This window comes from Drosophila willistoni (genome assembly GCF_018902025.1).
Source record: "Drosophila willistoni isolate 14030-0811.24 chromosome 2R unlocalized genomic scaffold, UCI_dwil_1.1 Seg167, whole genome shotgun sequence".
Taxonomy (NCBI): domain Eukaryota; kingdom Metazoa; phylum Arthropoda; class Insecta; order Diptera; family Drosophilidae; genus Drosophila; species Drosophila willistoni.
This window is the reverse complement of record NW_025814050.1, coordinates 6,527,249-6,549,128: the sequence shown is the minus strand read 5'-3', so window position 1 is coordinate 6,549,128 and position 21,880 is coordinate 6,527,249. Positions and strand designations below refer to the sequence as shown.

At 33.7% G+C, this 21,880-nt stretch overlaps 2 protein-coding genes across 4 annotated transcripts; one reads left to right on the top strand and one right to left on the bottom strand.

The window, feature by feature from the left end:
* Positions 1–4,948: 4,948 nt before the first annotated feature.
* LOC6643800 (dihydrolipoyllysine-residue acetyltransferase component of pyruvate dehydrogenase complex, mitochondrial) lies at positions 4,949–10,126 on the top strand. Of its 3 annotated transcripts, none has more exons than XM_023176569.2 (7): positions 4,949–5,384; positions 6,301–6,482; positions 6,543–6,845; positions 7,220–7,392; positions 7,458–7,806; positions 7,877–7,979; positions 9,614–10,126. In XM_023176569.2, exons 1-7 carry the CDS (start codon positions 5,239–5,241, stop codon positions 9,741–9,743), a joined length of 1,386 nt encoding a protein of 461 aa, XP_023032337.1. In that variant the 5' UTR covers positions 4,949–5,238; the 3' UTR covers positions 9,744–10,126. The 3 variants fall into 3 exon arrangements, with proteins under 3 accessions (XP_023032337.1, XP_015033487.1, XP_002066902.1); XM_015178001.2 differs by having other exon boundaries at positions 6,543–6,935; XM_002066866.3 differs by having other exon boundaries at positions 6,543–6,935; positions 7,172–7,392.
* Positions 10,127–13,109: 2,983 nt separating this feature from the next.
* Positions 13,110–16,794, bottom strand: LOC6643799 (retinaldehyde-binding protein 1). Its single transcript, XM_002066865.3, has 4 exons — positions 16,652–16,794; positions 16,109–16,364; positions 13,514–13,975; positions 13,110–13,446 (listed from the first exon to the last, which is right to left on the bottom strand). Exons 2-4 carry the CDS (start codon positions 16,340–16,342, stop codon positions 13,264–13,266), a joined length of 879 nt encoding a protein of 292 aa, XP_002066901.1. The 5' UTR covers positions 16,343–16,364; positions 16,652–16,794; the 3' UTR covers positions 13,110–13,263.
* Between the last annotated feature and the right edge of the window lie 5,086 nt (positions 16,795–21,880).

Sequence of the window (21,880 nt, the reverse complement as noted above, 5' to 3'; positions counted from 1 at the left end):
ATAGGATTTAATATTATATTTATGGAAATAGTGTTGAGGACATGGTAAGGAACTTATACAGACAAGATGTTTATTATTTGTATGTGAAGGAACTTATAATTCACATGATAGATTGACTACCAATACCCAGATCTACCATTTCTGTTAGTAGTAAACGTATTACATGATGGCCAGATGGTTTCCTAATCGAACTATCTTAGATGTTGGTCCCACTGTGCTTAAGCTTTTACTGCTGTTGCAGCCAGTTTATAACAAAGGAACCCCGCCGAACAGAGAACTGGCAAATTGTACATACATATATACGTATGTACATATGTACATATGTACATACAAATGTATTTACTGCATGCATATGGGTTTATATGTACAAATGTATGCGTAAACGGAAAGGTGTAGGAAGCAGGAAGCTGTCCCTGGCCCCAGCCCAAAACACAGCACAGTGTTCTGTGCATTTAAATAAAAGGGCCCCATCAATTGATCAATCGTACAAAGCAGCTAATTAATATAGATATGTAAATGTTGTTGTTATTAATATATTTCTACAATTAAAATTCGTGTTGGGATTTTTTTGATAGCACATTATCAAATGTAAAAATTTTAAAAAATGGTTAATCGTCTATGCAGTTAGGTGATAGAAAATGGCGTCAATAAAATACAAATATTAAAATTACGGAAAAATAGCAAATTGTTGGGTTGGATTAAAATGATTGATGATGATTTTTCGTTTTGGGGGAAATATTATATTTTATTTGAACTAATTTGAATAATTATTAAGATATATGTATGTATGTAAGTCTTAAGGTCTATGTTATAGTAACTGGTCAGCTTTTCCACTAACAAATATGTAAACATCCTTTCTTTCTTTCAAGAAGCACAAGTTATAATAATTTTTCCAGAATTTACTTAACCCTCTAATGCCCAAGAGTGTCTCAAGACACATATCGATACTTTATAAAATCATTGATACTGACCATTTTTTAAACCATTTTGAAGTTAATTTATGTTAAAAAGTTTCAATTGTTTATTCCTAACTTTAATGAAATTCAAATTTTTCAAAACAGTTTGTGTTCATTGTTTGTTACATAATTTTATGACAATCGATAAAAAACTCACGAGCGTTAGAGGGTTAAGAAGCACAAGCTATAATAATTTTTCCAGAATTTACTCAAGTATAAACGATTGTTAATTTGTTAATATAGTTTCTTTTTTAATTGCAATTTGTATTTAACAATATACTTAATATATTTTATTCAAAACAATCAATATTATGGTATTATTTTTTTACCCCATTTGAAACATATCGAAAAATATCAACAATTCTAGAAATTTCTTAAGCTTTTGGGACAGTGTTAGAAGAGGCGCCACTGTACAATGGCTAAATCGAGCAGTTACTAAGACAAAGTGCAATTTTGACAATTGTTTTTTTTTTACAAAATGGCAACAAATTCAACAAATTAATTTTTATATTAATTTTTTTTGAAAAATTAAACATTTTCAACAATACTTGCTGCATTTTACCAAAGGATACCCTTAAAAAGGACTATTAGCAATAAAATATTCCATTTGAATAAATATCAAAATAATGGTACTTAATGCACAAAACTTTGTCGCTTTAAGCCCATGGTACGTGGTGCGACAGAAATGGCAACACACACAAAGATGAAAGAGAACAACGCGAGTGCTGTATGCTTGTATGAGTATCACTGCGTCTGTCTGTGTGCCTCTGTGTGTGTGTGTGTGTCTGTGTCAAATGTGAAATAAAATTCGCGCATTTTGGCATTGAGCATTTGATCGCCAGCAGCCGGCGTGGTCGGTTCACTTCGCTCTCTTTAGAAAAGTTTTCGTAGCCAAGTGAAAGATATCATAAAATTTTCTCAAGCCCAAAAAGAAGGTCCCCAGACAAGAGACACATAATGAAAGTAAAAGAAGAAAAAAAAATAAAATTGTTCAAAGTCGTCGCGAAATGAGTGTGCAACTTAATGTGCGATTGCTGGTCTGTGTGTGTGTGTGAAATTTGTTATAAAAGTGTGAGAGAGACAATCAATAAAGTACGATATAAAAAAAAAGCGAAAAAGAGTGCAAGAAAATGGGACTCTGGAGAAAACATATTGTGAAATTCGTATTCAATTCAAGACCAAAAAAAGAAGGAATTCAACTACATACAAAAAAAAAAGACGTTACGTTTATTTTTAGACAAAAAAAAAAATGACGCAAATAAAATGTTTGAAGCAACCAGCAGCAGCGGCAGCAGGAACCACATGATTCTACATATTTCCACAGACACACGCACACACACACACCAATACAGACACGAGCAGTGCGACACTTACACAGAGACAAAAACTTTTTTCTTTTGCTCAAATATTAATTTTAGACCTTAGCCAAAGTCAACTAGAAATTTTTGCCAGTGCCAAAGTATGCAAGTGTGTGTGTTTGTCTCTATGTGTATATGTATAAGGAATATATTCACATTTGTACGTAAAAGTGTCTCTGTGTTAGACGATCTTTCGTTACCAGGGTTAAGGGCAGGCTTAAAAGAAAATTCCATGTGCCGCCAGCATTTTCTTTTAACAGAGAAGAGACCGCTAAGTGCCAAACAGGGAGAGAGATAGAATGGAGAGGAAGTAATACACCCACAAATGCACGCACACACTCACATACAGGTAGATGAGCGAAGACTTTTGCCTTCTGATTGAATTTGAGGTTAGGAATGCCCCACCCAAGCAAAAAGAAAGAAAGAAAAAGACTCAGACATGGCTGCCATAAGCCTTATATGTATTCTCACACACACACACACACAGACATGCCTACATACATATATATACATATGTTAATGTATGTATGTATATATGCATATGGCAAAAAAAAAATTTGCAAAAAAGGCTGGCGATCGCTTAAAAACTTAAAAATTTATGAGGCGAAAAGCAAAAAAAAAATTAAATTTTTTATCTCTTTTTCTGTTTTTTTTTTTTTGCTTTTTTGCTAATGTATAGGGGCACGTGTGTGTCTGTGTGTGAGTTGATCGCTTGGTAACAGTCAGTAAGTGTGAGGGAGAAAGATAGACAGCGGGAAGTGGCGGACGAAGAGGCAAAGACAAAGAGAGAGTGCAAAAAAATGCCGGTTCTTCTTAGCTTTTTTTCAAATATAGAATATCAAGGGACTGCTGCTCCTCTCTTTCTCGTAATAATTAGCAAAATGAAAAAAAGTTAAGCTTGATGACGTCACATCCTTCTCTTCTCTTTTGTGTTCATCGTTCTCTCTCTTTTTCTGTGCTGCTGCTGCTGGCTCTGCTACTGCTGAAAAGTCATTAGCACGTAAGACTTTGGCTGGGCTCATAAATGAAAAAATCTGCAAACTTAAAAAAAAAGAGCTTTTTTTGCGCGTCGCATGAAGTCATCGTCACGCACTCACTCACACACACACACAAAGACACTCACACTCACACAGAGATCGTTAACCTTAAAGCTTTGTTGAGCATGTTGGAATTGTTGTTGATGCGGATGCGGGGGGAGATTTTGTGTGAAACTCTGAAACCCTGGGATGACGAACAAGGTCGTTTCCTTTCGCCTTGTCTCTTACCTTGCGCGCTAATCAGTGACCAGGGCTGAGTAATTTTATTCAATACAGTCAGGTACCTGAAGTAGCGCGCGTGGTTTTAGACCAAGATTCATCGCACGACGACGGCGACAACGACGACACAACAAAAAAACCATTTTAATCCATTTGGGATTTACCCCAAAGTTTTATTTGATTCTCTTTTTTTTTTATTGGCATTTTTAATTTATTGTTGTTGTCTCCCATGTCTATTGTACTTCATCAGGTGCTCTGGTGTCCGTTTGTAACCCGGCACATGTTGAAGTACACTCAATATGTGGCGATCTTCATCTATAAAGCTTAACTTCTTTATATATTCCACTAGAATATATCTTTAAATAAATGACTATCTTTTATATAGAAACATGTTGTTGTGCTTATTTTCTTGTGGTATGGGAGGAGGTGGCCTGCACCACCTGTTCTTTGTTTTACAGCTGTGGGCGGTAGCAGGTGTGGGGGGGCTCAATATTAAAGGAGCATTGCCAAAAAAAAATGTTTTGCCTGGCCTTCACTTAGATTTTCAATGCGTTGTCTGACCTCATTCAAATTATGGACATGTATGTACATATACAGTGGGCCTAAAAAGTATAGACAGACAAGTTATTTTCAAGGTAATAATGATGTAATTGCAATTCAAATTTACACGAAAAATTATTCTCACATATCCTCAAAATCAGATTTTTAACATATATGAACAATTTGAATAAAATATAAGTTAAGGCTGCTAGTTTGGTTAGAATATTTCGAGAATATTCGTATACGAACACTTATTGAACTCACTGCCAATGACTGGAGATGCACTTTGGCAAGACGGCGGATCCAAATGCAAGGTTAAACTGATAATAAAATTATATTTGCAAAATATACAAGAAGGGGATTTCTAATACACACTATCATCAACTACAAAAGGCTGGAAACCATGAAATTTTATGTACTTCAAAAAGGATGCATTAATACAGCTGTTTTTACAGATAAAATATGATAACAAAAACAAAATTAAATATGATAAATAAAGAAAATTTTCTCAAACAAAGCAGATCAATAAACTTTTAATCTAATTAAATAAAAAGGCTTAAAGAAAATGTTTTCTTAATCAATGAATAATTTACTCCTTGTAAATTTATCTAAGCAGAGTTATCAATATTTGTACATCAGACTTAAGTGGAATACAAGTATAAATTTTAATATACGACATTTTGTAAACATTCCAGCTAAATTTTTGTATACATTTAAATAATTGTCTAATTATTGCTAACTGCGCATCACTGCGGTTATCGCTGTTATCGATATGTTAGTTTAGTGTGGCCAGCGGTGGGGCCCAGCTATCGATAACAAGTCGTGACCTAGTGGCGTTAAATAAGGTCGGCCAACATTTTTTCGTGTCGTAAACTTTTTTCGACACTTTTTTTGCCCTCTCTCTCCGGCTAACGATTTTATTGTCTAAATTTTTACGAAAATATTAAGTGTTTTTGTGGTATATCGAAGAACAACCATTCATACACATCCCACCACTTAGGCACACACATACACATACACACACCTCTCACACGCATTCGACGAAGGAGCTAAAAGCCTACGGCAGCATAACGGTGGTAAACGTGTAATAACAACAAAAACAACGAAAGCAACAGAAAAAGACAAAAAATGCTGCGTTCTATTGCAACAAAAGGAAGCGAACTAGGAGCTCTGCGTTCCCTTATCCTGCTACGTACGGCCCGCCGATCGCCTGGAACTGGAGTGCGCGCCCTTAGCACACAGCTGATCAATTCACGGAATCTCCAGGCCATCAGGTAGGTTGGGGGAGGAATATGCAAAGCCAGACGCAATCTTTGGGTTGAGGTTAGGGAAAAATCTGATGTTGTGTAATAATGCAAAAAAAAAATACTGCTGCTGCGGCTGCTACTGCAAGTAGTCAGATGCAAAGAGTAAGTGAGGGGAAGGTATGCGGGTGTGCAAAAGTTTTTGTGTCTGTGTGCGTGCATGCGTTCGTTCCGTGTCTTTTCCCCACCTCCTCCTCCTCCGCCATCGGTCAGTGCGTGCTGTTTCTGTTCATTAGTGTATCGAGTGATTATACTTTTTTTTTTTTTTTTGTCTTTTTGACGCTCGCCAAGGTCGCCCACCTCAAATCATTCCCATTTCCATTCAATGTCGCATGATGCGTGATAGGGGAAAAGAAGGGAAACTGATAAGCGTACGAAATTTATTAACGGCAACCTGTGCGTTTTCTATTTCTTTTTGTTGTTTTTGCAATTGTTTACATCAACACACAAGAGCAACAAGAACAACAACAGCAGCAGCAATAATCAGCTGATTTCCTCATAATAATGATATAACTGTAATCGCATTTGCTTAACTCGAATTTAGCCGGCTAATTTGAGAAGCAAGTTTGATCGTCTGTTAAATTTGTTGTTGTTGGAAAAGCATTTTTTGTTGTAATTTTCAATTAATACGATATTTAAGCGGATCATTAACACAGATCGAGTACCAAAAAGTATATAGTAGATCGAAAATCCATATCGTAAGAGGAGAAACCCATTCAGAGAATGACAAGCTCCATCTACATAGATATGTTTTTCATTCCATTTAATATATACAGAGATCGCATATAGATCAGGTTATTTATAATTATGAATATTATAATATTCAACATTGCACATTACATATACATATATTTTAATCATTTCCATTTTCATATTCTTCGTTCAGGACACTGACTGCAAAATTGGAAAGTAGAACCAAACCCGTTGGTGTCTGGAGCTATAACTTTGCCCGTAACTATGCCAGTCTACCGGAACACATCCGAGTGCCATTGCCCGCACTGTCCCCTACCATGGAGCGGGGCTCCATCGTTAGCTGGGAGAAGAAAGAGGGCGATAAACTGAATGAGGGTAAAGCGAGGAGTGGTTCAAATCGATGTTAGAAATGTCTATTTAAATTGTATATTCCAGGTGATTTGCTGTGCGAAATCGAAACTGATAAAGCCACCATGGGTTTCGAGACACCCGAGGAGGGTTATTTGGCCAAGATATTGATTGCCGGCGGTACCAAAGATGTTCCTGTGGGACAATTGGTGTGCATTATAGTGCCCGATCAGGGTAGCATAGCGGCCTTTAAGGATTTCAAAGATGATGGAGCAGGAGCAGCTCCCCCCGCAGCAGCAGCAGCCCCACCACCACCACCGGCAGCAGCAGCAGCACCGGCACCTGTAGCAGCAGCTGCTCCAGCTCCTCCACCACCAGCACCAGCAGCAGGTCAGACCGCCTCAGAGCAACGGGGCGATCGTGTTTATGCCAGTCCCATGGCCAAAAAATTAGCCGAAGCACAAAAGCTGCGTCTACAAGGTTGTTATTCCCCCTCCAAAATCCTACCCTGCTGTTGCATGACTCGCTTAACTAATCCCGCCCCCTTACCCAACACCTCCTCCGTGGTTGCCAAAAAGGAGACCCTTATATATTCTCGATGAGATGCAAGTTGCAACAGCAAGGGTATTTGAACTTCGGCTTGCTGAAGTTAGCTGCCACGAATCTGTTTGTTTTGTCTCTGTCATGTTCTTACTAATACCGGCTTTTGTGCACAGGCAAAGGTAGCGGCGTCCATGGCTCAATTAAATCTGGTGATCTTGCAGAAGCATCCGCAAGGGCCGCAGCATCTGGTGGCGCCGCCGCATCCAGGGCTCCAGGTGCTCGCTACACGGATATTCCAGTGACCAATATGCGTGCCATTATAGCCAAGCGTCTGCTCGAATCGAAGACTCAACTCCCACACTATTACGTGACCGTTCAGTGTCAAGTCGATAATGTAAGTAAAAGGAAATCTCTTCCGTTTCCCGACTCTCAATCTATTTCCTCTTCTATTCTTTGCAGCTCCTCAAGTTGCGCGCCAGGATCAATAAGAAGTACGAGAAGAAGGGTGTTCGCGTTTCGGTCAACGATTTTATCATCAAGGCCACTGCCATTGCCAGTCTTAAGGTGCCAGAGGCCAATTCGTCGTGGATGGATTCGGTTATTCGTCAATATGATGATGTCGATGTCTCTGTGGCTGTTTCCACCGACAAGGGACTAATCACTCCCATTATCTTCAATGCCGATCGTAAGGGTGTCATCGATATCTCCAAGGATGTAAAAGAACTGGCCGAAAAGGCTCGCCAGAATAAACTGCAGCCCCATGAGTTCCAAGGTGGCACCATTTCGGTATCGAATCTGGGCATGTTCGGTAATAGAGAGAGATATATTTATCTTTGCAATTTATCAGATTTGCTTAATCTTTGGTTATTCTATTTCAGGTGTCAATCAATTCTGTGCCGTCATCAATCCTCCGCAATCTTGCATCTTGGCCATTGGCACCACAACGAAACAGTTGGTACTGGATCCAGATAATATTAAGGGGTAAGTTTTGCCGAATTTTGAATATTAAATTAATCATATATATGTTTCAAAAACTTGAAATCATTAAACTTTATTTATAAATTATTCAAATTAACTCTTTTTGGCATAAGAACACAATTATAAGGCACGGAGATCTTTGCTAACGAACCTAATAGAAATGGAAAATACTCTTTTTGCGTTTCAGAAAAATGTTTCTAATTAGTTTCAAGAAAAAATGTATATATATAGTTTTATAAGGGTCGATAACTTGATGTATCCAGCTGATATTCAATTCGAATTTTAATAAGATTAATTAATAATGACTAATATTTTCGTTTTGGGAAGTATTTTGTCGGAATCACATTTGACACCTTTACTTCTTTTCCATTCCGAACCATTTTGCTCTTACTTAATACAAAGTATTTGCCTATTTTTCTAATACTCCTTAATATGTTCAGCTATTTTCTTATTAGCCATACGTATTGTTCCAATTGGAAATATAAAGGAAAGAAACATGTGATAGCAAAATTAATAATAAATTAGTTCAAAAACCGTTTTAAAAGTAAACCTTTGCTATTTTTATGACGATTCAAGTTGAAAAATAATAAATTTTTCTAAAATAGAGTTAGGCAAACCTGTCAGTTCTAATGGGAACCGAAAATGTTTCGAATGTTTCAGAATTGTTTTCAATATACTTTTAAAAACTATTTAGAAACGATAAAAGTAATGAAGGATAACTTTGGCGAAGTTCATAAGCTCAAGCCATTTTAAAATCATTAGTTTCTTTCTGAATAAGTTATGTTTTTAAAATATTTTTGTATTTTAAGACTTGTTTTCATATATTTCATGAGAAATTTTGAACTATATGCCTTATTTACTAAGTTTTTTCTATATTTCTACTAAAATATTTCTCAATTAAGTAGGCTTTTCGATCGATGGGTTCTACGGTAGCCATATTAAAACAGTATATATCAGACGAATGGTCAAATTTGATCTTAAGTGAGCAATAAAACGCTTAAATACCATGTTTCAATTCAGTAGCTTTCTAATTGACGGTCCAGCGCACAGATGGATAAATCTATATTGACTCAGCTTCTCACGCTGATCTGTCTATCTATCTCTCTATCTGAACTAATATATATAGTTTATAGGGACAAAAGCTCTGATTTAAATCATAATACCCTCTACAATGGTTCAGTTTCACAGTTTCAATTATAGATTGCAATTAATTCATGTTCTATTCTTTTTTCAATGTTTATTGGGATTGTGCTTTACATCGTTCTATAAATTTATAAACTGATGAACCCAAATTTTTATTTGAACTATTAAAAAGAAATGGACAAAAATCAGAAAAATAAAAAGAATTCGTTTTAGGGTTTAGGATAGAAAAATATTTTTAGTATTTTGAATTGGTATTTAAAACACATTTATTTCTATTTAACATATTATAACGAAAAACATATTTAATTAAATGTTGGTTTAGCATTTAAGTTTAAAATAAGTTTTACATTAAACTTCTCAAATTGAGGATGATATAGATTTAAATTCGATGTATTTCGATAAGGATCTCTTGTCATTTTTTCTCTCATTATTCCATAATACGAAGAGTTCTTATTTACCCTATCTCATATAAAAATTTTCTTTGGTTCTTTCAGTTTCAAGGAAATCAACCTGCTTACTGTCACTCTGAGTGCCGATCATCGGGTTGTTGATGGCGCTGTGGCTGCCAGATGGTTGCAACATTTCCGTGACTTTATTGAAGATCCAGCCAATATGATTTTGTAGATCGAACGAGGACCAAGCACCAGCAAACAACATTAGCATCACCAACAACCAAACAACCAACAGCAACAACAACAAGAGCCTAGACTTGCGAATGAAAGGAAAAGGAATCATCGTACATAGAGGAGAAGACTCTGATAAACGACACAAAATGCTGCCCCTCTCATCTACAATTATCAACAACTCTCTGTGGTGGGATACGCGTTGCTCTAGGACATAAACTAATCGTTTCGGTGTAGTGTATATCTCTTTGGATCTATATATATACACATATATGTAAAATGTTATATATTTTTAATCGGTATCCATTTGTAACAAATTTAATCGGCACTCAATCCGACTTTTAGTAGTAAAGTGAAACCAATTATGTATGAACTCACACTTCACATGATAGTTGTTTTCTTTTTTCATAATGATTGATTCTGGTCATTGATATTCGAAATAATAACTCAAACAACACAAACTCAAAGCGTTTTGTAAATTTTCCGTTGTAATTATTATTATGCTAGATAATGCTTATTATTTTATAGATTTTGTTGATCATTGTAAACACGAAACACGAAAGCAAAAAGTTGAAAAAGCCCAAAGACGCGTTGAATAAATATAAATAAAAATGAAAAACTAGCCAATTGTTTAAATGTCATATGCGTTTTAATTAATTAGACATTTTTTTAAATTTGTGCAGAATATTTAAAAATTTTTTGGCATAAAATATATAGATATTGTTATACATGTTTTTCAAGTTAAACTTTATAAGTTTAAAAATCATTGAAACGATTCAATTGTTTGGAATTTAATTCGTTTGAACTTAAAAGAGAACCTTTAAAAATAGTATACAAAATATTAAAATAGTTATCTTGCTTAAACAAGCAAGTTTGTTCACATTTTTAATATTGTTTTTAATTTTATAATATTTTTACCAAATTTCCTCGGTTTTATTTACGAAGTTCTGTTCAAATTTATACGATATTTTGCTGCCCTGCGCCTGAACCTGGCTTTAAGGATCGGTCGTTCCTGTCCTGGGCATATCATACTTAGAAAGCACTCTCACCAGATATTTTTTTGGTTTCAAATTTTGCTTTTCGATTTAATTTTTATCAGTTCTCGACGTGTGCTTGGGATTGTACCCCAAGTTGAAATTTAAGTTCCTATTCGAGATTTCTTCAATTATCCACAAATATAGTCAAGATGGCATCCAAATATGAATATAAACCTTGGGGAAAATGTTTCATAGTGTTTGTATTGAATAAGCTGAACGTCTTTTTTCGAAATGTTGAAACTTTGGTGCCTTGAATGAAGAGATTAATTAGTTATGTAATTTAAATGATCTGTGTATTCTGGAAATTCAAGGGAGATGCTTAGTTATTCGAGTTACAGTTTCGTTTAAGTTTTAACTACCTGAATCAAACGTCTTTCAATTACATATTTATAATTCAATTCTTACTCCTGGCATATCATAAAAACTTCTAAAACCGCTTTGTGTTTCCGTTTTCAAAAACTAACTTAAGTTGTAATAATGTTGTGATTTTCAAAACTATTCTAAATACGTTTTTATCTTATCTAAAAGTTAACTCTACATATACTTAAGAGACCAAAACAAGAGGAATCCAGTAGTATGACGAAAGTGTTTTCAAAGGCTTCTTAACATCGATTGTGTTAGTTACTGATATTGTCGTTTTGGACTTCTCTTAGGTAATTATAGAGCAATTCAACATTTTCTTTAAATATATTTTTCAAATTATTCGAAAGTAAATTTAGCGATTTAAATACATGAAACCGTTCATAAATTGAACATTATTATTTAAAAGGATAAGTGTTAGTATGAATAAGTTTTAGTTATGAAAATATCCATAGCTTCTGCTACTACTCATTTCTACAACAACTTATTTATTCTAAAAAAGCTATTCATTGTCAAAATAGAAAGTAGTTATATTGAAATTTTATTTAACCTTTAAAAACCTTTAAAAAAGGTTTGTTCAAAAATTAGGAGTTGTTTTAAAATGATTTAGAGAGCAGCATTTTCAAAAGTATCTGCAAATACAAGACTTTTTTGCGATTTCTCTTTCTAATACATGATCATACAAATATGTTAGAAACTCATTAACTTTTTTTCATGAGTTTCTGATGATCCCTTCCTTTTTAATAAAATGGTTCAACTTTTAGAGCTTAATGATTTTATAATCATATTTTAAATGGACTCATTTTTTAGTCACATTTTGTATCATACGCAAGTCATTTTAGAGCCATTTTTCAAATTATTTGTTTTCACAAGAGTAATAAATTTTTTGTGGAAACATAGATAAGTCTTTTATTTTAAAATTTCATTTTTAGGACACCGTTCAAATCCTTGTTCTTTGATTTGAATTTGGCCTGTCTAATATTGAAAATGAAAAATATTGATATATGTATACTTATTAAATTATTTTTACTTTTATTTAGAAACTATCACTTCTTCACTCTTTGACTTTGTCCTAGTTTCCTTTCAGTCATCAAAGCAAAATTAGTAGAAAAATGCATATTGAATGATAGACCTTATAAATTGATTATCTCGTGTATTCAATGTAAGTTGATTCTAAAAATCGAATTCAAAAGGTTTTTCCAAGTAGCTTACTTACAAGTTGTCCTTTATAATTAATTTATTTAAGTGACTCCTAACAATCAGAGTTAAATATTTTAAAAAGTGATAACTCTATATTTTGATTTGTATTTCATACAAATCAGTTTTTAAAAATATAGCAGAGTAATTTTCGGTTTTTTTTTTTTAACAGTACCTACTTAATTCTTTTTAAACAAGAGAGCTGAATTTAGACTCAACAAGATCATTTTTGTTGACAACAATCATGTAAATGTTGGGGGAAAAACCTTATGTACAATTAATATTTATTTTAACATTGTCATCTAAGAGTTAAATTAGTTACATTTTACTAAAATAGAGGACCATTAAATGGATTTAAAATCAACATTAGATCAAGTCTATATAGTATCATAAACAGTTAGAAAATGACTTTTTAAGTAAGTCTATAAAAGTGACATGTTCGGTTACATGTAAATGACAAACCAAATTAATGTCCCATGTTGATTTTAAATTTTTAAGAATTTCTTAGTGCGACTTGGCATTTTTGAAAATGGTTTTTAACAAGTTTAGCTACTGAATTTGAAAGTTCTAGATAAAATCAAACCAAAACCTACCAAAGTTAAGGTAGTTACTGCCACTTTAGATCCTAATATCAGGATAATTTAACTCTTTCAGACCGATAACGACAAAAAAAGGTTAAAAAATGACATAATTTGATTTAAAAGTTAAATTGATTTCTTTTAAGAAATGTTAAAATTGTAGATTTTGTTAGTTAAAGCAAAAACACTTGTGAGTTTATATTATAAAAGTAGTTTTAATTTGTATATTTTTTTTTTATTGCCAAATGAATTGTTACTAAAACTATAAAGAAACATATAAATGTATGTATTGTAGATAAGTATTTACAGATGTAAATGTAAAAACTAAAATCGCTGGACTATTGAATCATCACCACTGAGCAGGGCCCAATTCGCTCCATTCGGACACATAGGCGGACTGTTTCTCCAGGGTGGGGAACCATTCAACGCCGCCATAATCAATGGCAGGTAGAGTGCCCTTGTAATTGGCCGGCAAGAAGGCGGGATCAAGGAACTTGTGCAGAGATTTCATATCGCTGCCATGGAAGTGCATCTAAGGGACAAGAAGAAGAGCTTAGTAAGTAAGTTTTTGTTTTTAAAAACGAGCGACCGTTACTCACTCTCTTGTTCAGCTTGTCCTTGACGAAGGGCTTGAAGAGGGACCATACCATATTGAAGATGAATGGTTGCTTCACGAAGTGCACTTCCTTCATGCGCAGCGGCATGGCCTCTTGGATGAAGGTGAGCAAACGTTTCGAGAAACTGGGCGACAGGGCCTTGACCTGTTTCATGGCCAAACCATCAAAGTCCATGATGCAAACGACACCACGAATTTGGGTTTCCTCCTCCAATTGGGCGGCAATGTGTACCATATACAGCATACGGAACATTTCATCGCTGTTGATTTCCGAGGGATCCCACAATTTGCCACAATTGACAATCAGTACACGACGACCCTTCTGATCGCAGTTCTTTAGGACATTTATAACGCTGCCCTTGACAAATTTCTCCTTCACCTGTGCCACCTCAAGACCATGAACAAGAGAAGCATATTCCTTACGGAAATTGGCGGTGGTTTTCATCTAACGAAACAAAAAAGAAAAAAAAAACAAATTAGTAATGCGAAATCCAGTGAAAGCATGCATTATGTATACGACATTGCTCTATATACGAAAATCGAAATTGAAATAAAACCAAAAATTTGAATTTAGAATTGTCTTGTTGCCTTATCATTGTTTCTGTGTCATCGCAGTTCAAATGCCTATCAAATGGCTGAAGCTAAAATGAAATCATGTGTTTATTTCTTCTACTAAAAGACTGTCCTGATCGGTCTTATCATCCATCTGATGAACTTTCAAAGTAAATCTAAACTCTCAATGAGGTTATAGACCTCTCTTTTCACCCTCTGTCTGTCTCTAGTGAAGCGACTCGCATTACAAATATATGATTACAAATGTATAAAGTTCGATAAGGTTATGAAAGTTATTTGATAATCGAAACTAAATATATTCATTCAATATTGATAAGCCAATCGTGTTTGTTTCTAAGGCGTTTTTTTTTCAATTTCAAAGGGCAGTTGCCAATTTATTGATGTGGAACAGAATTGTTAGCATTTTAAGATAAGTAAATGATGTCAGGATTTGCAATCTATTAAACATTTTTCTTCCGTTTATGAATAATGTGTCATGCTTTGGCAATTTATCTGGTCTTATGTAAGTTTGAATGGCCCAAAGGTTAACCACTTAATCTTGCAATAAGATTTTATGGATAGAAAGTCTTATCTGGATTGTATTTCTAGTGATACAAGTAATCTTTATACCACTTGAAAAGGATAATTAACCCTCTAACACGAGTCACTCGAATAACAAACATTTAAACTAACAGTCTTTGAACCGTTTTAAGTAAAGGTTAGTTATGGAAATTCCTGAATTAAAATTTAATTTTTCAAATGACTCAAAAATGTTTAAATTTCCTGATTTATTATTTGTTTATCTTCCTGAATCATGAATCTTAAAGGGCTTAGGCGATTGATATATAGAAGACAGAGAGAGAGAGAGAGTTTATGCATTTCGTTTCTTAAACACATATTTCTTTAGTCTTAATTTTCTTTTTTCTACTTGCATATATTGAAGATTGTATAAGCAGGATGGGACTTACCATAACTGACCCCCTTTTTCAAAACCAGAAAGTACTCTTTCCCACCCACACCCCATCTTCCCATCGGCTTGCCCCTCCCCACTTTAGATCCGGTATAATTACATAATATGTTTGTGTTTTGTATAGATATTAAAGTAATATTAATATGGCGCATTAAAAATAAAAAAATAGTTTACAAATATCTAATCAGTTCTATTTTTGTTTCTAAATTAATTTCACACTTAAATCGGTTTTATTTTCTTATCAGATTTGAAATATTTCTAAAGTGATACACAGAAAGTACATAAATCTTTGAGAGGCGGAAACTTTCGAAAAAATCCAAAACTTTTCAGATCAGATATGTCCTAAATTTCATATAAATATGTGAAAAATTTTGAATATTTCAGAGTCTAAAACAGGGTTTTTAGCAAAATTTGCATATAACAATATTTGGGCGGGGCATCCTCAATAGTGTCCAGGACATCATTACTGATGAATTCCTCCGTGGTTATATTTACACTGACTAAAAGGTAAGCCATTTGAGAGCAAAATAAGTAGGAACAAAAGCGAAAGGAGAAGTATATCTAAATTTCAACAAATTAAGTACTAATCTAAAATTAGTAAATAGAAATTCAACATGAGATTGTTGGAGACTGAAAAGTCAACTGCAGTTTCAGGGAGGAAACAAAACAAATTTCTTTCACCAAGAACGATATTTTCCATTATAAACTGATAAGATGTTAACATCAAAGGCCAATAAGACCACTAAAATAAATGATATCACCGACAAAATCTACTCCCACTACATCCGCCGCTAAGAGAATACAAACGAATCAAATATGTTACAAAAATGATTCATATTAAATCGCAATGTATACTTCTCAGAATGATAACATCTAAGACTAGGCAAACTATCCAATCCATCCCTTCATTTCCCTAATCATTTAAGTTAAACTACATGGAGGATAGTCTTTGAATGATTCTCCAACTCTCCATACTAAATCTCTCCCAAATAATTAATATTTTTCTTATTTCAATTCCACATCAGATCAGGTCCTTCTATAACTTTCAGTACATACCTTTTCCAATGCACTTTCTGGATAGAAATGACAGGCACGTAGGAAGATTGTGAGAAAGGCGTCGTCATCCTTGTAATTCAGTTCTGGTGTCGCCTTTAGCAGTTCCCTTAGTTTTTTAATGGCCTCCGCTTTGACTTCATCCGTTTCCCTTAATTCGGTGCGGGCAATTTCCAAAGTTTCCGGCTTCACATAGCCCAGACGTAAATTGAAGGCCTCTTCACTTAGATCGGTCATTTTTGTGGTTATTAGTTAGAGCCTGCGTGTTGATTTGGATTAGAATTAGATAGTTAGATTGATAGATAGAGAGTGAGATTGGTTTTGGTTTTGTTGTTGTTTTTGTTTGTTTTATTAACTATTACGACACTTGGCAAAATGCAACAATTTGTGTGCAAAATTGCATTTTAATTTCGTTCACTATTTGCATTAACTTTGTTTTTGAAAAACAATTTTATTGAATTAAGTCATGATTTTCTGTTCGTTCTCTGTGTGTGTGTGTGTGTGTTCGGTGTCTGTGTGTGTTTTGATTTTACTGTAAGTATTTACCTAAGGCAACAAATTGAAACGGCAACGCTTGATTATTATTTTTGTATTTCCAAGTATTTTTTTTTGTTTTTTTTTTCGCCTGTCAACGTAATTTTTTTTTTGATTTTGCCTTCCTCGCGGCTTGGGAACAACTGAATTTAGGTTTGCGCTTCAAAACCCTTGTGAGTTAACTTCTAAGTATAAGCAGCAACAAAATAAGCAGGCAGTAGTCGGCAGTGGCAGAGGCAGCAGCAGCAGAGGCGATCGTCGACGTTGACGTCGCGCTTTGACTTGACTTCTATTTTCTTATCTACGGCGACGACGACGACGTTGAGTCTTCGCTTCGCCTGTATTCCGTTCCGTCCTCCGTTTAATGTTGTCTCGCTTGTCAATCACCTGATGACCTTTTTTTTTTTTGGCTGTTGGTTGATGGCGAATTCAGCTCCCTTGAACTTTCCCCAAGTTCAGTTTTAGGCTCGGCTCCAGTCACATAGCCATTTCGTCATATTTTTGGCAGTGATTTTGAACCCTTGATCTGACCCTTATATTTTGTTTTGAAATAAGACATTAAACAGTTGGAAGAAAAAAAGATGAAGAGAAAGGCCAACACGCTTATTGACAGTGATATTAATTGCTACTCATGTTGGCGTAACTAGTAGCAGGGTAAATAGTTGCCACTTTAGCGTAACGATTGAATGATACCTATTAAATTCCATATACGAAAATAAGGAAATGTATTACCAACAAAGTTAACTTCCTTAAAAGAGGGGCGTATTCTTGAGAGGGGAGATAATGAGGATAATTTCCAACCCAAGTATGATATTCAACCTCCTAAGCTCCTTATCCAAGAACGAATTTTGCCCCCTTTTCTGTTTACTTTCTGTAATTAGGTCCCTTCTTCATTTAAAAACTCTTTAAAATCCTCAGCTGTTAATCTCAATTTCATGAAAGAACATAATTTTTGCTTATCTTCTCTATATGTATATACCCTAACTTGTCGAACTTAATCATTGGCATGTTTAGAGGGTAACCCATATAAAGAAAACTACTACTTAGTGACTAAAGTCCAACACATAAAAAAAATTTTGTTAAATTTGATAAGAACAAAATAGACCAAAAATATCTTGCTCTACACCCGCGTCTAGTTATTATCGAAATGTTTCATGTTCTTGGGTAATGTCAAAAGAAACCAAATGGAAATATTAAGAAAAAAAACCCCAAAAGGAAACAGAGGGCCAAAAAAAATGCGGGCTAAAACGAAGTTGATATACTCTTTAAGCACAAGTTGAGATGTTCATGTATTAGGAGCTATATATTTTTTTTACAGTGTGAGACACATTAATAGTTACAGTCCATTTTTTTTTGACCTTAACTTTTGCTGTACTTGCAAAAAGTCGCTCCTTATTTTAACTTGTATATTGAATGAAGAAATTAAACCTATCCTTATCGATCCTTATTTGACTTGTATAATCTATACAATGAAAAAATTGGTGTCTCTCATATTTCTATAGTCACTTACAAAAAGTCAATGGAACTATTTTTAGATAAATCATGTATTATGGCAACCTTCACCTAAAAAACTATGTCTATGATTGTTCCAATGGACATTACGATGATAAGAATTGTGCTATTTACCCAAGACTGTTTGAGCTCGATCTTCTCGGCTTATGGATAAAGTGTACGTGATCAAAACTTAATGTAAAAATGTAAAAATTTCGAAAAGTCGTAGTATATTCTTTTGTATTCTGTATATTAGAGTTGAATAACCTAGCTGACTTTGATTAGTTGTTAATTTTGATATGATCAAAATCAATGCCCATGTGAGTCAGCCAGTGGAACAAAAGTGATCACAAACAGTGAGAGGATTTCTTTTTTGAGAAGAGCTAATCTACTTTTGAGAAAGGGTATATAATTTTCTATTCTAATCATAGTTCATAATCCTTATCAGCCCAAATGGCCCAGGCAACGATCGACAGCGACGTCGGCTGCGCTGTCGGCGTCGACGTTGACTGCGTCGTCGTCTTGTGCTGCTTGTGTATAAGATTTCAATTGACATTTTGGGTGAGAGTATTTAAGGATTTTTCGCTCTCTCTCTCTCTCTCACTCTCTGTCTCTGTGCTATTGATCAGCAGGTGTAGGTAAATGTTATTGTGGGTGTATATACATATGTAGACCACTCTTCTCCCCCCTTGTTGTACTGCTCTCCATTAAATGTTATCAATTGTTGCCTTTGAATTTATTTTTCCTTATTGTTTATGGCAAAATATTATTGTAGTACGTGTTTCCTTTTGCTTTTCTCAACTCTTTCGGAAATTTTGAAATTTTCATATCATGTTGTTACCCCCGTTATTACATACACGTACATACATATATATACATATATATATAAGCTGGTTCTATATGACCACTATATGTTGCTATATAGTGTAGTCATAGGGCAAAGTCTGCGCACTTGATTCGCTTTCGATTTGTTGTCGTCAACTTGTTGTTGTTCTTTGTGTGTGTTTTTTTTTTGTTCTTCAACTTTAAGTAGTATTAGTATGTTTTGTGTCTATATATGTGTTATATTTTTTGTTTTTGTTTTCGTTTACTTGCTTAGCTTTATCGAACTTCTGTTTTTTTTTTTCATTCGTTGTTGTTTTTATTTGCTGCTGTTAATGAGCATTTAAATATGTTAAAAAGATAGCAACACTTGAGCTCGATATCGATTCATTTTGTATGATTTAATTGCCGTGTGTTTTGTTTCTTTTTTTTTTATTGATACCCTTAAACAATTGATTTTAAGTTATAACAAAGAAGAATCCAGGCAAAGGCATTAACGTAACACCTGTTAAGCTACGCCTTGCAAATCGGTTAACTGATTCACAGTTCTTGTTAAACAAAAAAGTATTTTAAAATGTTTCAGTAGCAAAGCGGCTAAAAGGGAATTAAAAACACTTAAAAATGTATTTTTCTATTCTCTTAAGCAAACATTGTAGCGAAATTAGTCGAAAAAAGGCATTTCAATTTTAAATCAAAATTTCATAGGGTATAAAACCCTACCAAAAAAATTTACAAGATGTCAATTGGGGAAAAGAAACCAACCAACCAAAATAACAGAATGATTTAATGAAAAATATCACGGATGTTAAAAAGGAAATAGAATAGAAGGAAATAGAGATAGATTCCATAGCAATTTGGAGATTAATAACCCTCACAATGAAAGTTTTGATCCTGAAAATCAACACCCAAAACCGCGACAGGTTTATACGGATATGGACCAAAAAATTACATACTCCGTTTTCCAGTATTCGGTGTCGCTAAAAGATAAAATTGTCTGTCTTCGTATTGGATATCACCTCGCCACTCTCACGATTTATCAAAAATAACAGATTCGAGATACTGAGTAAAGTTCTGCTTCAATTTTTGGCTGGAAAAATGCTTGCCTTGCCATAAGTCTTATGTAGTTTCGTCCGATATAGTTAAATATATATGAATGTATTTTAACTACTACTAATGACATGCTTTTAACATTTACAGAATGTAGAATCATGTATCCTAATGGTATTTATTAATTAAGCTTATATGTATGTATGTTTATTGAATATTTAAAATAAAATTATAAAATATTTCGTTTTTTAAATCAAATGTCAAATATTTATTTATTTTGTTTAATAAAGAGATTAAGTTAACACATTTAGAAATTACCTTTAAAATGTGATAAAAATTTTTATTTTTGGAAATTGGGTTTTTTCAGAAATTTTTTGAATTATTATAGGTAAAAATAAACGTTTCTAAATTTTGGTTTTAACTTCAAATCAGTGTTATTTGAAATCACTAGAGAATTTTCTCTTTGGTTTAGTTTAACATTTTGTTTATAAGTTATTACTGTTTTTAATTTTTGGTTTTTGTTATTACTTACTGTGTTGTATCTACATTCAATCATTTAAGACGTTTTCATTTCCTGAATACTAACATGGTGTCTATGATTTATTTACCAAAATATATGAGTCATAATTCATACATTTTAGTACTTTTTAAAAGTATTCATATCGGTTAAAAAGTTTTGCAATAACATCAAAATTATCCACATTTTTGATTGTGATTTTTTTTTCATGTGTTATTTAACGCATTTTTAAACAATAATCTGTTACTTATATGACTAATATAAATACTAATAATACAAAAATCCAATATTAAAAAAAAAAAATTAACCTATTTTGAATGTCTCAAAAACTAGACTCAATCGAGAAAAGCCAAGTTGTAATTCAAATTCAGCGTCCCATAATTATTCGAAACGAGGATAAAAGATCATTGTCGCAAGTAAAAGTAAGATTTTATTGTCCTGTGTAAGTGATCTCTTCATATACATAAATTCGATTCCCACTTGTCGTATCTAATAGAAATCTTATTTGAAAAATTCCCAAATAATTAAGGTTCAAGTGCAAGGTTAATTTTGGAACAGAAATACATGTTCTAGCCCCACTGTGACGCTTTCAATATCAACACTAATGATTACATATCTTGAAAGATTACGAATAATCTTTTGATTAGCAACTGTTCAATATGCACACTTTATAAGGGATTATATAAGAATGGTGTTAGGTGTGAAACCTTTCCCCCCAGCAGGGTGCCTCAAGTGGAATTTATGTTTGTTAGGCAGCTCGTCAAGGACTTAATTGATAAGAAGAGGCAACTATTTGTCGGATATTACTTAATACTATCACCAATGGAATGTTTCAACACAATTTAGATAACAAAACTAATGAAACATGTGTTCAATGTGTAACAGTGGCAAGTAGTTCCACTTTGTACTTAGAGAGAGAGAGAAAGATGAAGAAAGAAGATAAGCCCAAGATGACGAGGAAATGCACTTTGTATCCATATATATAAGTATATATAACATACTGTGTTACTGTAGCAAATGAAATTCCCTTCAAAGTCCACTTAATGTGATCGATTTCGTCAAACAGAGAGCGATTAGTCAGTTAGTTTTAGCACGAAGAGCACGAGCCAAAATTAAGTTAAACTTTGATCCAAAGAAATTCTCGCTGACGTTGTAGAAACTGAGTTTCAAGTCCATTAAATAACTGTGTCATGTTTAAATAAATATTTCATTTAACAATTAGTAGTTAATTTGTGGGAAAATCCATGAATATGGATAAAGTTAAAGGCATATGCATAAAATTTCTCAAAATTTATTTATATAGAGCCATAATTCGGACATGTAAAACAAATAGTTTTGAGTACGTTTTGATTTCTTGGGTTAGG